The sequence below is a fragment of the Camelus dromedarius genome, chromosome 31 (genome assembly GCF_036321535.1).
Source record: "Camelus dromedarius isolate mCamDro1 chromosome 31, mCamDro1.pat, whole genome shotgun sequence".
NCBI lineage: Eukaryota > Metazoa > Chordata > Mammalia > Artiodactyla > Camelidae > Camelus > Camelus dromedarius.
This window is the reverse complement of record NC_087466.1, coordinates 18,769,247-18,784,348: the sequence shown is the minus strand read 5'-3', so window position 1 is coordinate 18,784,348 and position 15,102 is coordinate 18,769,247. Positions and strand designations below refer to the sequence as shown.

The 15,102-nt window shown below is 46.3% G+C and overlaps 1 protein-coding gene across 1 annotated transcript in view; it reads right to left on the bottom strand.

Moving 5' to 3' along the window:
- Positions 1-15,102, bottom strand: part of CFAP251 (cilia and flagella associated protein 251) — a 65,434-nt gene that overhangs the window by 22,271 nt on the left and 28,061 nt on the right. The window contains exons 13-18 of the mRNA XM_031442624.2: positions 14,319-14,569; positions 13,850-14,001; positions 12,598-12,771; positions 11,372-11,556; positions 3,836-3,950; positions 3,065-3,228 (exon numbers count right to left, since the gene is read on the bottom strand). Coding sequence (XP_031298484.2) covers positions 3,065-3,228; positions 3,836-3,950; positions 11,372-11,556; positions 12,598-12,771; positions 13,850-14,001; positions 14,319-14,569 — 1,041 coding nt within the window. The remainder of the gene's footprint in view (positions 1-3,064; positions 3,229-3,835; positions 3,951-11,371; positions 11,557-12,597; positions 12,772-13,849; positions 14,002-14,318; positions 14,570-15,102) is intronic.

The following is a 15,102-nucleotide window of genomic DNA, read 5'->3' as shown; positions in this document are numbered from 1 at the left end:
GATCTGTACAGCAGGGATACCGACGGTCCCGACCTCGCAGGATGGCTGGGAGGGTAAAGCAGACAACGCGTGGGAAGAGCGCAGCCCAGGGCCTGGCCGGGGACTGTTATTACCTGGTCCTGAACAGGAACTGGGCGCTGCTGGGCACCTGCCCCTCTCACACAAGAGTCGGCCACAGAACAGCCCTCGGCCCTGTGCCAGCCCCACCTGCGCAGGTGGCATGAGGTCCGTGGTGTACTCTCCCATGGGCCTGAGGCCCGCCTCCAGCAGGGCCCAGTCTTCACCCAGCTCTTGGCTCTGGTAGTAGCCATCGAGGCAGGTGCCCGGCTGAGAGGGCTCCCTCTCTGCGGCCCCCAGGCCACACCCAAGCCCAATCCCAACAGGCGCTGTGGGCAGTGAGGCCGCCGTCAGCCATGTGGGTCTGGGGCAGGTCTGGGTAAAGGCCAGAAGTGGAGCATGGAGGAGCTTGTCACCCCCAGGAACGCACCAGGCGACAGGCTCACAGAGCTCTGGAGTCTCTGGGAACAGCCCTCTGGTGGTCAGGACCACATGCCGTCCCCTGCTTCCTGGCCACTGTCAGTTGAGCCGAGACAGCCAGAGGGACAGGACTGCAGTTGTCCCACCAGAGCTGGGGGAAGGGACTCTCTCTCTCTGTGGTGTGAAACCTGGGGACCGTCAGTGGTCATGTTCCCTCTGAGTGACAAAATCCAGCTCTGCAGGGATAATGGCGACAGCAGAGGTGAGCAGAGCACGAACACTGAGTGTGGGCTGTCCCTGCCGTTCCCACAGTGCGGTGACCTGAGACCCCGGGGACTGGCTCATAACTTCCCCTTTCTGCCTAAGTTTGGTTCTAACCTGCAGCAAAAAAAGAGAGTGAGAGAGAGAGAGAGATCACAAGAAGGAAGCACATTTATTGAAAACCTACTGTGTGCCCAGAAACATATACACTACTTCTGGGAAAGGAACTAAAGTCCGAGAAGCAGGGAGCACCGTAACCAGCACAGAGCGAGTGCTCAGTAAACACTCCCTAGGGGAGGAGAGGAGGGAGTGGAGGAGGGACAGCAATGGTAGAAATCACTACCCTCAAGACAGCTCTGAACACGGTGATAATATCCCCATTTAACAGATGGAGAAACTGAGATGCAGGGAAGTGGAGGGACTCACCACAGGTCGTACAGCAAGTAGTAGGGGAGGTGGGGTTGGAACCCAGGTCTTTCTGCTCTTGTCTGAGCAAGGCAGCAGGATTACAGGCGAGAGTGAGGGTGAGCATAAAAAAGTCACGGGGAATTTTTTAACAGTTGCCAGACAAGGAGAGAAAAAGGGTGGCCTGCTAGTCAAGATGGGGCACTCTGGGGGAAGAGATGAAGGGAAGGGACTCCCGGGGGAGGCTGGAGATGCTGCAGTGATAGTTCGCTGATTAAAATAACATGAACATGAGTGGATTTATCATCTTTACTTCACCCTGCAACTCGCCATCGGTCGATCTGGTGGGGAATTTTGTTTGTTTCCTTGTTTAGGGTTTTTACATTTCTTCCCATTAGCGAAGCACTGCACTTATTAAAACACCAGAAGCAGCAATGAAGTGCTAATTAGTTTATAATGATCCTTTGTCCCCACAACAGATTAAATTGAAATTCTCGGAAGCCTGGACTCTGGCCAGGCACAGGAAAGCTATTGGAAAGTGTGTGCTTTTTTTGTTTGTTTGTTTTTAATCTCTACCATTCCAGCCAGATCACAAGACAACGGAGAAGAGGACAAAACTGGAAAAGGGAGGATTCTGTTCTCCCACCAGGGTGCTGCTTGCCTACACCTGCCAGGTAACAGCCTCGGTGTCAGGGAATCAAGCAGCGCATTCTGGGAACTCAGGAAGTTCTTTTCTAGGGGAGCGCTCACCTCCAGCTTCTACATTTCCAGGTCTGCTCTCTCAGGTGAAGGCCGAGGTGAAGGTCAGAGCTGCAACTGCAGTCTGAAACCACCATGGCTCCAAAGCCATCACCTGGCTGCTCCTGCTCCCACTCAGGTCAAGGGGAAAAGCTTCGATGTCGTCCGTAAAAGAAAGATGTGCACGTGGCGGACAGTAGGGGATACACTTCTTACTGGGAGCCAGGAATCAAGTTTGTTCTTTTAAGAAGGTCAGTGCCTCCGAGCTGTTTTAACCCAGCTCCTCAGGGTGGCCCTGCCGGCAGGGGGCCCTCTGAGAGGAAGGGCCTTGGAGGAGGTGGTCAGGGAAAGGAGCCTGCTCCGCCCTGTGGCCGCTCGCTGAATTGGGGGAGAGGAGAGGATCACCATAGTGGTAACCCCCCTTTTTTAATGAGAGAGATCCTGGGCTCATAAGCAAATGCCTTTATAAGGAAGAAGAAAGGAAATTGTTCATTTACTGAGTCCTTAGTTCTATGCTTTACATATGTTAACCTATCTGGTCCTTACAAGGATCTTATAAAAGTCCCTATTGTTACCCCTGTGGACCCGCATTTCACAGACAAGGAATCTAAAGACCAGAGATGCTAAGAAACCTGCTCTAGGTCCCAGAGCAGTAGACAGCAGGCTTCAGATTTGAACCCACGTCTCTTTGACCTTAGAGTCCATGTCTCTCTGACGCTCAACCCTGGAATTCTCCAGCCTGATCGTAGGCAGAGATTCTCAGCTCAGAGCAGGGGGTGAGAAAAGCAGACTGAAATACACATTTCAAATAATACCCTCGCTATTTCTGTAATACGCACTTTGGAGATGGGGGCTAGATCTTTCTAGCTGGCGTGCACCTGCAGGCGACAGAGCAAGAAGTATTTCAGGGGGTGCGGGAACACAGGTGGAATGACATGCCTCACCTGCAAACACCATGGGTCTCGAGACAGAATAGCAACCTTTTGTCTGCTCGTTAATGTGAACCGATGTCACGGGGAGCACCCCGAAGGCAAAACCTGGGTCCTGGCCGTATCTGTACCTGCAGGCCTAGCACAGTGCCTGCACTTTGCAGGGCAAACCCGTCTGCTGTTGCCGGGAGAAGAAAAGGAGTCTGCACATGACGCCTTCCTTTTGGGGCCAAGCCTCTCACTGCGCCATGTACCTTAAGTTGATTTCCCACTGTGCCACCGATCGGTCCTGGCCTCCTGCTGTGAAGGCATAGCGGCCATCGTAGGAGAGGGTCAGTCCAGCCACCCCGCTTGGGTGGCAGACAAGCGCAGAAGTCTTATGTGGATTGCCATCAACTGGCAAGATCTGAAGTCCAACCTGGAAAGGAAGATGTAATCAGGTATTCAGCCTTGGGTAACGGGGCTCCAGGCTGGGCCTACAGATTCGCCTGCTACCTCCAGGTCTGTTTACTGAAGGACCTGTGTGTCTGGAACGAACCATCTCAGTGTGTGAGAGAGTCGTCACTCACGTGGCTGGGAATCTGCACATACTGACCCCTGCAGGGTGGTCCCCTGGGAGAGAGACCGTAGGTTCCATCAGGAACACCCAGAAAGGGAGATTTCTTCTTCTTTTCATGGTCAGATGCCCAGGTTTTTCCAGGATAATTCTGGCATCTTATGATTTTTATGCTTTTCAATATAGAGTATTCATTAAGTGTACAACTAAATGTAACTAACTTGTATGTCTTTTTAAGATTTTTCCTTGTAAATAAATTAGAAAGAAAAAAATCCTTTGGTGGGCCATGTGTCTTCATTGGGAGCACAGAAAATACGGTAACTCGGCTGGAAATGTCTCACTGCTGACCGGGATGGAAGGCGCTGGGCCTGGCTGTGAAAACAAGCATTTGTGAACCTTGTGACACTTAGGACTGACTACTGCCCCGAACACACAGAGGCAGCTTACGGAGGCAGAGAGCAAAGGGTACCTTGTCTCTGTTAATAAACACCAGGTAGCGTTTCTGCAGCTCCATAGGTGTTTTTGCCGGGAGGATTTGTACCTGCTCGATGGGAGAGCCGTAAACTGGCCCGAGGAGCGTCTTTCTGCGAGAGGGAAAAAAAAAAGTGTTTTTTAAATTCCACAAATCTGAACATAGGTTTTATGACTCACTCCCTTCCGTGATACCCCACACGTTTTAAATTCTGAATTTCCTGTCCTGTCACTGCTAAGAACCTCTCTCTCAACCACTAACGGCAGCTGTAAATAAGGGGCGATAGCTCCAAACAGCAAATGCACCGGGGAAAGTCGGATGGTGAAGGCTGCTTTTTCTGGCAGCGGCCCTGACTTTCCTCCTTGACAGCTGAGTGATGGGAACACTGTGCCCAGAGAGAGTGGACACGAGAGACGCCACGGCGAGAGACGTCCCAGCGCCGGCGGGACGCGAGAAAACGCCCCGCTCGCCAGCGGTGGACCGAGAGATTAGGACGAGATGCTGTCTGTCGTCCAGACATCTGACATCAGGTCCAAAAGCAACACGCAGGTTCAAAATAACAAAAAACCTGCTTGCAAATCAAACTGTAACAAATCGCATCCCCTCAATGGTCAGAATCTTAACACTAATTAGGAATCTGATCTGAGGTGAGGCTTCTGGACGTCGCCTCGAGCCCGGAGTTGGATTTTCCCTGAAGCCAGCAGGACTTGAGTTTCAGGCCCCCTCCCTCCCTCGCACAGGCACCTTCCAAGACTTGAGAGGGGCCATAGCCATTTTGTATTCTTAATTATACATCTTTTAAAATAGAGAGAGAGACAGAGCCCACAAAACTGAACACACTTCACATCCCACAAAACCTGGGTCTGCCCCTTGGCAGGGCCGCTAGCTCGTTCATCTTATTATATTACAAGCCCCTCACTGTTTGGATGTGTTTTCTCCCTGTGTCCCCTGTACCCAGCCTGCTCCTGGTGGAGACAGGAGACACTCCACAGAGATCTTTCTTGAGCACCTCCTGTGCCAGGCACTGCATTAGGGGCTCGGGACACAGAAACAAGTGTGATTTGGTGGCTTCCACTGAGCTCCCAGCCCAGAAGGGACAACAGATGTGGAAGCACAGCGAGGGGAGAAGTGAGGTGACAGGTGAGTTCACAGTGTGGAGCCTGCGCTGAGGAGGGAGACAGCTGAGCTGAGTCTGGAATGGGAGAGAAAAATATGGAAGTAATAGAAAAATGGATAGTGGGAACAGGAGGTGTGAAGGTAGGGGATGTGGAATATTGGTTGAAAACCGCAGAAACAGAAAGTGTAAGGGGGAAAGAGGGTGGAGGGAGGCAAAACCGAGGAGGTGAGCAGAGACGAGCTCTGGAGGCAGACTTGACCATGACCACTGGGCTGCAGGACGCGGGAGGGTGTCAGGCCAGATGACCCATGATCAGGCTTACATGCACAGAGAATCAGACAAAATGTTAACAACACTAAAATGACCAATTGGTGGACAATGCATCACCTAGTTATAAGTCACCCTTATCTAACCATTCAAGTTGAAATGTTCAAGGATCCTCCCCAAATGTCATTGAGTGGGTAGAGGAAGGGTAGAGGGTGGTTAAGAGCACTGACTCTGATTTGAATCCCAGCTCTTAAAAATTAGGGGCAAGTTGTAAAGAAATTGGAACCTTCATACATGGCTGGCCAGAATGTAAAATGCCACAGCAGCTTTGGAAAACTGTCTGGCGGTCCCTCAAGTGGTTAAATGTAGTTCCCGCATGATCCAGCAATTCCACTCCTAGGTCCACATCCAAGAGAAATGCAGCATATGTCTACATAGAAACCTACACACAAATGTTCTTAACAGCCAAAAAGCAGAGACAACCCAATTGTCCAACAACTGATGGATGGACAGACAAAATGTGGTTCATCCACACAATGGAATTTTATTTAGCCATGAAAAGGAATGAAGCACTGACACAGATTACAACATAAATAGATCTTGAAAACATGATGCTGAGTGAAAGAAGCCAGACACCAAAAGTCACGCAGTATATGATTCCATTTACGTGAAATGCCCAGAACAGACAAATCCATAGAAACAGAAAGTAGATTGGCAGCTGCCAGGGGTGGGGCAGTGGGGGGGGGGGGGTCAGGAAGGAAAAGAAGGCAATGGGAGGGGGGTGACTGCTAGTGGGTATGGGGTTTCTTTTGGTGGATAAAGAAAATATTCTTGAATTAAATAGTGCTGATAGTTGCACAACTTTGTGAATATAGTACAAAAAAATTCATTGAAAATGGTAAATTTTATGATATGTGAATTATTTTAATTTAAATTATAAATAAGCATTAAAAAAAGGTCAAGCTACTCAACCTCTCTGAGCCTCAGGTTCCTCATTGGTAAAATAGGGATAATGACAGCATTTTACCCCACAAGACTGTGGTAAGTAGTAAATAAGTTAATATACATAGAGCACTCAGAACAGTTCCTGGCACATGGCAGGAGAGGAGCTATGTAACTGCTGCCTGTTATTGTCAGATTTTCCAACAATTTCATAAAATTAATATCTTCTTCTGACTGAAAACATTTTACGTATTCATTGAGAAATTTTTCAAATATTTAGACATCAAATAGAAAATCTACCCAAAACGCTTTATCGCAAGATTATCATGGCTAATAGTTTGGTGTATATGACTCGAGAATTTCTTTTATATATATATTCTAGCCCATACAATTATACTTTTAGATGGAAATATGTAAGTTATATAAATATAATCTTATACGAACATATATTCATGCTTTTTTGGCAATTTGCTTTATCTCATATTATGTCTTGGAGATATTTCCATGTTAGTAAGCAGAGAGCTGTCGTCTCTCTTAATTTTTTTTCCTTTTCTAAAAGCAGGATCATGTTTCAGTGCACCGACAAACCATCATTTAACTAATCCCCTATTAATGGATATTTGGACTGTTTCCATTTTGAAAAATATTTTCAAACAAGACATCCTTTTACTTATGTCTTGGCATCCTGTGTGAGCACTTCTGTGGGCTACATTCCTAGAAGTCAGAAGATAGGCTGTAATTTAAGAAAAGGGTAACAAATCGCTCTTCCAAAAGGTTGTCCCGATTTACCCCCGCCGCCAGCAAGCGGTGAGAGTGCAGGGTCCCTCACAGCCTCGCCAACACCCAGCACTATCGATCATTTTTATCTTCACTTATCTGATTTGTGAAAAATGAGGTCTTGTTTTCATTTGCATCTTTGATGTACTGGTGAGCATCTGCTCAGTGGTTTATTGGCCTTTTTCTGTGAACTGCCTCTTGGTGTTCTTTCAAATATTCTAAAATGCACTTTAAAATTCCTTGGGATTTACCATCAAAAGGCAATTCCTTCCCAATTAAGTTGTGGTTACGGGGCTTTGTTATTCCTACAAGTTAATAGATGCTTTATGCGAGAGGTTTTACTTTGGAATGATGGAAATGTTTAAGAACTAGGTGAAGTGGTGGTTGCACAGAATTGTGAATGGACTAAAAACCATTGAATTGTTCACTTTAAAATGGTTGGTTTTATGGTCTGTGAATTTCACCTCAATAAACTATTTTTTAAGAAAGATGCTTTATATGAATTTCCAACTGATCTTCAATAATAAACTCCTAACTTCATGGCTCAAAAAAACAGTAATTGGAAAAAATTTATGCACCCTATATTCACTGCAGCATTACTTACAATAGTGAAGATCTGGAAGCAATCTACGTGTCCACCAATAGATGACTGGATAAAGAAAATGTGGTATAAAAATACAATGGAATACTACTCAGCCATAAAAAATGAAACAATGCCATTTGCAGCGACATGGGTGGACCTAAAGATTATCATATTGAGTGAAGTAAGTCAGAGAAAGACAAATATCAATATGATATCACTTATATGTGGAATCTGAAAAACAAAACAAATGAACAAATATAACAAAATAGAAACAGTTATAGATACAGAGAACAAACAGGTGGTTGCCAGTGGGGAAGAGGGCTGGGGGAGGCAAGAAATGGGTGAGGAAAATTAAGAGGTACAAACTTCCATCTACAAAATAAATACATGAATCGAATAAATGAAATGTACAGTGTGAGGAAGACTGTCAATAACTATGTAATATCTTTGTGTAGTGACATAGCACAGTGATTATTTTGAAATGTACAGAAATATGTATAAATGTATAGAATCAACGCACTGTGTAACAGGAACTAGCATGCCCTTATTGGTCAATTATACTTCAAAAACAAAGAAACTCACAGAAAAAGAGACCAGATTTGTGGTTACCAGAGGCGGGGGTGGGGAGAGAGGGAATTGGATGGAGGCAGTCAAAAAGTACAAACTTCTAGTTACAGGATAAGTAAGTACTAGGGGTGTAATGTACAACACAATAAATATAGCTAACACTGCTGTATGTTACGTATGAAAGTTGTTAAGAGAGTAAATCCTAAAACTTTTTTTCTATTTCTTTAATGTTGTATCTATATGCAATGATGGATGTTCACTAAACTTACCGTGGTCATCATTTCACGATGTATGTAAGTCAGATCATTATTCTGGACACCTAAACTTATACAGTGCTGTATGTCAATTATATCTGAATAAAATTGAAAGAAAAAAATAGCGACAATAAAGGCAGTGGAAGGAAACATTTAAAAAAAAAGAACATAAATTTCAGCAATATTTTTTGAACTAGCTCCTAGAGATAATGGAAATAAAAGCAAAAATAAACAAATGGGACCTAATTAAACTTAAAAGCTTTTGCACAGCAAAGGAAACCATAAACGAAATGAAAAGACAACCTACAGAATGGGAGAAAATATTTGCAAATGACACGACCAACAAGGGACTAATTTCCAAAATATATGAACAGCTCATACAGTTTAAAATAAAAAAAACAACTCAGTCAAAAAATGGGCAGAAGACCTAAAGAGACATTTTTCCAAAGAAGAAATCCAGATGGCCAACAGGCACATGAGAAGATGCTCAATATCACTAATTATTAGAGAAAAGCAAATCAAAACCACAATAAGGTACCATCTCATACCAGTCAGAATGGCCATCATTAAAAAGTCTACAGATAATAAATGCTGGAGAGGGTGTGGAGAAAAAGGAAACTTCCTACACTGTTGGTAGGAATGTAAATTGGTGCAGCCACCATGGAGGATAGTATGGAGGTTCCTTAAAAAACTAAAAATAGACTTACCATATGATTCAACAATCCCACTCTTGGGCATATATCCAGAAAAAACTATAATTCAAAAAGACACATGCACCCCACTGTTCATAGCAGCACTGTTTACAATAGCCAAGACATGGAAGCAACCTAAATGTCCATCAACAGATGACTGGATAGAGAAGCTGCGGTATATTTATACAATGGAATACTACTCAGCCATAAAAAAGAATAAAATAATGCCATTTGCAGCAACATGGATGGACCTAGAGATCGTCATTCTAAGTGAAGTAAGCCAGAAAGAGAAAGAAAAATACCATATGATATTACATATATGTGGAATCCAAAAAAAAATGATGCAAATTCTATTTATGGACCAAAAACAGACTCACAGACATAGAAAACAAACTATGGTTACCAAAGGGAAAAGAGCAGGGAGGGGTAAATTTGGGGTTGAGGATTAAGAGACACATATTACTGTATATAAAATAGATAAACACAAGGACCTACTGTATAGCACAAGGAACTATAGTCAATGTCTTGTAATAACATATAATGGAAAAGAATCTGAAAAGAAAATATATATGTATACATATGTACAACTAAATCACTTTGCTGTATACCTGGAACTAACACTGTAAATCAACTACATTTCAACTTTTTAAAAAAAGATGCTTTATACTAAGTTCCAATTGATCTTCCACAGCAGAAGCTCCTAACTGTTCGGCTCTGAGTCTCTGTTACTAATTGTCAGCAGGAACTGCGAGCCTGGGCTGCTCTGTCCCCCAGCCACCTGCTCAGCCAACTCCGAGGTTCTCAGGACTGGGCACATCTATGGGATATTCTTTGTCCAAAGAGCTTATGTTTGTTCAAGATGATGTACAAAGATTCTGAAATCTTCCTAAAATTTCTTTTTACATATTTCTTCCAAAAGTCTCTTTCCCAATGTTCTTAACAGCTTTTTAAAAATTATGCTGGACTTCTCTCCTGTCCCTGCCACATGACATGGCATTGCTCAGTCATTTTTCCTTGGATCCTTCTAAAAAGGATTGTTGGGGGGAAAAAAGAGAAGAAGATCCTGGGTGGTCCTGGCCTTTTGAGGACCAGTCTTATCTGAGATACAGTTCCAAAAAAAAAGGTCTTCCTCCTGCCTGGGGCCAGCTGCTGTTGGCGCTTCCTAACTCCCTTCTCCAAGGTCAGGTCACTGAAGCATTCTCACCTCCAGTTCCTCCTGCCTCTGCTCTTTCTGGCCAAACCCACGAGGTGGCCGAACCACAGGCAGAAAGAGGCTGCCCTCGAGGGCTCATAAGGTCCAATCCCAAAGCCAGGGCTGCATCAGGGCCCAGTAACACCGAGGAGAGGAGAGTCGGGGCTCGGTTCGAGGATGAAGTCCTGCCCTGACCGGCCACTTGACCAAGTTTTGTCACCTCTGTGAGCCTCGGTGGCATAACACTTTGCAGGGTTGTTGAAGATGAAATGGGATGACGAACGCAGGGCCCTGGTGCATGCATGGTGCACCCTAATCCATAATTATAATGGGGAGCTTACCCGGGACCCACCGGCCTAGCAGCACGAGGGACCAACCACAGATGTGGGCCTATTTCAGGGAGGTGGAACCGCTGCTCTGAGATGCTAAGCTTTGGATGCCCTGGGCTTGGTCCTTTGACCTCTTCTCTATCTTTCCTTCCCCTGTGGAATCTCCTCTTGAATTGTGGCTTGGAACCACCATGTGCCCTTGACCTCAGACGTGGAGCTCCAGCCCAGCCTCTAACGTGAACTCCGCTTCCCCAGTAGAATGCAGATTTCATGGTGACAGAAAGGTTGTTTTGTTTTCATCCCGCCTTCAGCACCTAGAACAGCACCTGGATAACGCAGGGGCTCAGTAAACACTGAGTGAACCGTGGGACGCTATCAGTTGAACTTAAAACTCCTTTAAGAACCATGAGTTAGGAAAAATCAAACAACTGGTAGTATTCAGGTTAAACCATCTGGTTTTATCCATGAGAAAAGAATGGGAGGTTTTATAGCTCGTCAGCAACTCTTCCGGGGCCCTGGAGTCTGGTTTCCTCATTGAGCCTCAGGCACTGAGCTCTGGGTGCCTTATTCCTGTGCAGCGCTCGGCTCAGAAGCAAGAGTTCTGGGTTTGAATCCTGCCTCGGGCACTTCCTAACCATGTGACCTTGGGTAAGAGCGACTTACATTATCTGTGCCTCAGTTTCTTCCTCTGCAGAGTCAGGAGGGTAAGAATGGTAGCCAAGCTGCCCACAGGTCCTTAAGGTGGGACCTGAAATAAGCTGGGGGCTGAGAAATTGGTTTACACGCTAGCAGTGGGAAGCTCCTGGTGCTTACCTGCACATTTTTGTGGTAGAATTAAAAAGTTTCACTTTGTAGCCACTGTTGCAAACGAGCAGGAAGAGCTCCTTGGTGAGTGGCGGGTACCAGACCATGCAGGTGGGGCAGCTGCCCTGGTCGGTTCGGTGGATGTCCAGGACTTCCAGGTGGTCTCTGTAGCTCTTGGGAAGGTTATACTCGATCTGCAGAGAAGCCCGGACAGACACACATAAGGACTGAGGTGAATGCAGTCAGCCAGCAGTCCTATTCTGGCGGGGACAGTATCAGGCGTCCTAAGAGGAGACTTGCCTAAATCCTACACTTACTAAGCTGCCATCACGGAGCATTCGTTACAAGCAGGATGCTGATCTAAGCGCTCCAAAGACATCATGCCATTTAATACTCACGACTGCCCTGCAAACTAGTACTGCTGTGCAGATGCGAAAACCAGTGTTGGGAGAGGTTCCGTGGCGTGCCCGTGGTCACACAGCTAAGAAGTTGCAGAGTGAAAATTCAAACCGAGGTCCGACTAGCTCCAAAACCTGAACTCTTACAGTTACGTCGCACTACTTCACTCTCCATTATCTTGGGAACATTCCCCCGACCCTTGGGAACTTTTTGAGGGTAGAAACTAATTCTTATTTATCTAAATCTCAGCGCCTGACAGTCAAAAATTAGCAGCCTGCTGAACTTCACCCATAGGCAGGTCTGGATGGCCAGACCAGGATGGACGGATGGAAGGAAGGATGGGTAGAATAAAAGCAGTAAGGGGCAGGAAGGAAGGAAGTTAAGATGGATGCACAGATAAACCGACTGATCGATTTTTGAATCCTTTTGGCTCAATCATGTAATACTGCACTTGCCACTGTCACTACCTCTCCCTCTGATCTCACACCCTCTCTGAGCTGTCACATTGAGGTAACAGCCTGGCCCTGACCCCTGGACACACAGGAAGTGTGAGTATTGGCTTCCGAATATGCACTGAGAGGCGAGAGTGGCTGAGTTGTCCATCTGGCCAAGTGCCACTTCTCAGGAGCCTTTATGCTCAGGACAGCAGTCCCCATGTGGTGGCAGAGCCGCGTTAAGGCCAACTGCCAACTCAGAGAGGTATGCTACTTTATTGTATATTCATTTTCTCCAACAAGCACACGAACTGTGGGCCTGGTTTTGTGCCAGACGCCAGGGATGTCACAAGAATGAGGCCCGGTCCTCGTGACCAGGCGGAGGAAAACTAAACGGCTCACCAAGAGTCTGTCTCTCCCGAGGCTCAGCAGTCTGGGCTCATTGCTGTCCAGATGAACCCCGAACAGGACACTTCGAATGCTCTTGCGATGAGAACGAAGTCTCGCCAGATATTCCCAGACCCTTCGTCCATTTTTGACTCTCAGCACGTAAACGGCCACAGTGAAAAGTACATCCTGCAGGCAAGCGCAAGGGCAGGGCTTATTCCTTTTCCAGGGTTGTAGCTGAAGAATCATCACTGTGTTTTTCATACTCACTTTGCTCCCGGAGTATTTTATCCAAAAAGCAAATCTTCACCTACTGGAACAAGTAGTGAACTAACACCCATTTTACAGATGAGAAAACTGAGGTTAAAAGTAGGTAGTGGGAGGGAGTTGGTATTTCTCTGACGCTGTGGTCTTACTCTCCCGACTTCATTCTCTGCTGATAACTGAAACCCTGACTCTTTTGGCCTTTGTCCTCCCTTCTCTTTATCTAGTTACACAAAATTAAAAAGGTATGATTTTTTGAAAAAAGAAAAAAGTATGATGGCTGAGACTGAAAGGGTCAGAGAGTGGGTGGAAGCAGCCTGAGGGGACACAGGGATGCCTGAGTCAGTGTGCTGGTGGGACGTGGGACATGGGAGGTGGGGGGCTGTTTGGGCCTTTAAAACCGCTGCTTCCCCCCAACCTGACTCTGTCCCCCCACATCGGGCAAGATGAGCCCATGCAGATGACAGAACTGGCAGAAAGAGAGAGGTTACGGGTCTCGGGAAATCTTTACTGAGATTAAGAGCCCTATTCACAGAGGGAAGGAACAGAATCCAAAATGCTTGGTAAAGACTCTGCTTTGAGATAAATGAGAATGTCATCTTGTCAAAAATCAAAGGGAGAGATGAAAACCCGGGTGCAGAGCAAGGGTTCCAAAAACTGACAAACCCAGACAAGCCGTCAGAGTAGCAGGATCCAAGTCTGGGAGCTCTGAGGCCCTGCTCTTGTTTTCAGGCAGAAGTCCCCCATCCTGTTCTCTTTTTACAATGGCTTTATCAAGATAAAATTCACACCCTACACGATTCACCATCTAAAATGAACAATTCAGTGAGTTTTAGCATATTCACAGAGGTGTGTGTCCATCATCACAGTTTTAGAGCATCTCATCGCCCCAGAAAGAAACCTTGTACCCTTTAGCTGCCACGCCCCACCCACCATCCCCAGCCCCTCTCTCTTTGTGGCTTTAAGTAAGGTTGCTAAACTGCTGGGTGGTGGAAACACTCACGGCAGTTGCCATGTACTTGGAGTCGTGGGAGAAGCTGATGTGGGTCACGCTGCTTCTGGAATATTTGAAAGGCTCTGGGATTTCACTCTCTAAGGACATTGCGTCAAGAATGTAAACTGTCCCCTCCGTGAAGCCAGCTCCAAGAAGAGTCCCTGAAATCACAAGCCGGAGAATGGTGATCGAAAGGGCTGTATTCATTCAATAAACACCCACTCGGTGCCGGGCCCTGTTCTGGGCGCCGAGGAGACAGCAGTGAACTCGACCCACCGGCAGTTCCCTACGAAAAGCCTGGCATGGCGGCAGGAGACCAGGCAGCGCAGGGTTCTGCAGGGACCGGAGGGAGAAAGCGTCCCACCGGGTGGGGGAGCGGGGCCCAGGTGAGCCTCCCAGGGCTGGGACAGCCAAGGGAAAAGCCATTTGGGTCTGTTTTCGATTTGACACCTAAGATGGGCTGATACAAGAAAAGTACCTTCCGGGTTGTAGGTCAGACTCTGGACTCCAAGCCCTTTCTCAAAGACCCTGCTGAAGAGGTATTTTTTCTTTTCATAATCCCACACTTTGATCATCCCACAGAAGCTCCCAATGGCGATGAGGGGCTGATACGGGTGGCAGGAGATGGCACAAATGGCATCCTTGGGCTCTACAAATAACTTCTCAAGTTTGGTCCCATCCGTCGTCAAGTGGTACACTGACGCATCCGCTGTCCCGATGATAAGATTCCTGTTTGCCAAGGGGAGACAGAGCAGCATCAGTGTTTGCAGGGAATGGGGCACGCCAGCCATTCTGCTTCTAATTGCACATGAAACGCCTCTGTCGTCTGTAATTTAGTGACATTATTAACCCCGCATCTCTGAAAATATACTACCAATACCCAACAGCCTCCATTTGCAAGTGAAAAAGCCCACATTTCTACATGTAAATTGAGTCATTAAGTATGCAGATGGACAGTCAGTTGTACAATTAGCTAATCTGCACATGCAAATATTCATTTGTGTATGCAAATATGGAGTTTGGTGCACACATACAGATGTGCCTGCAAATACTGCAAGGGTAATTAAGCAGACTCACAGATAATTCAGTCTTGAAATGTTATGGCTATTAATTATCAAATGCCTTTAACCGGAGTGCTAGGGCAAACTCAGCCTCGGAAAAAGGGACCAACCTACAGCGAAGGACTCCAGTTTACAGCCCGGGGACAAGCCCTTTCCAGCTTCCCATCACTAAACATCCTTGATATGAGAATGATGTTTCAT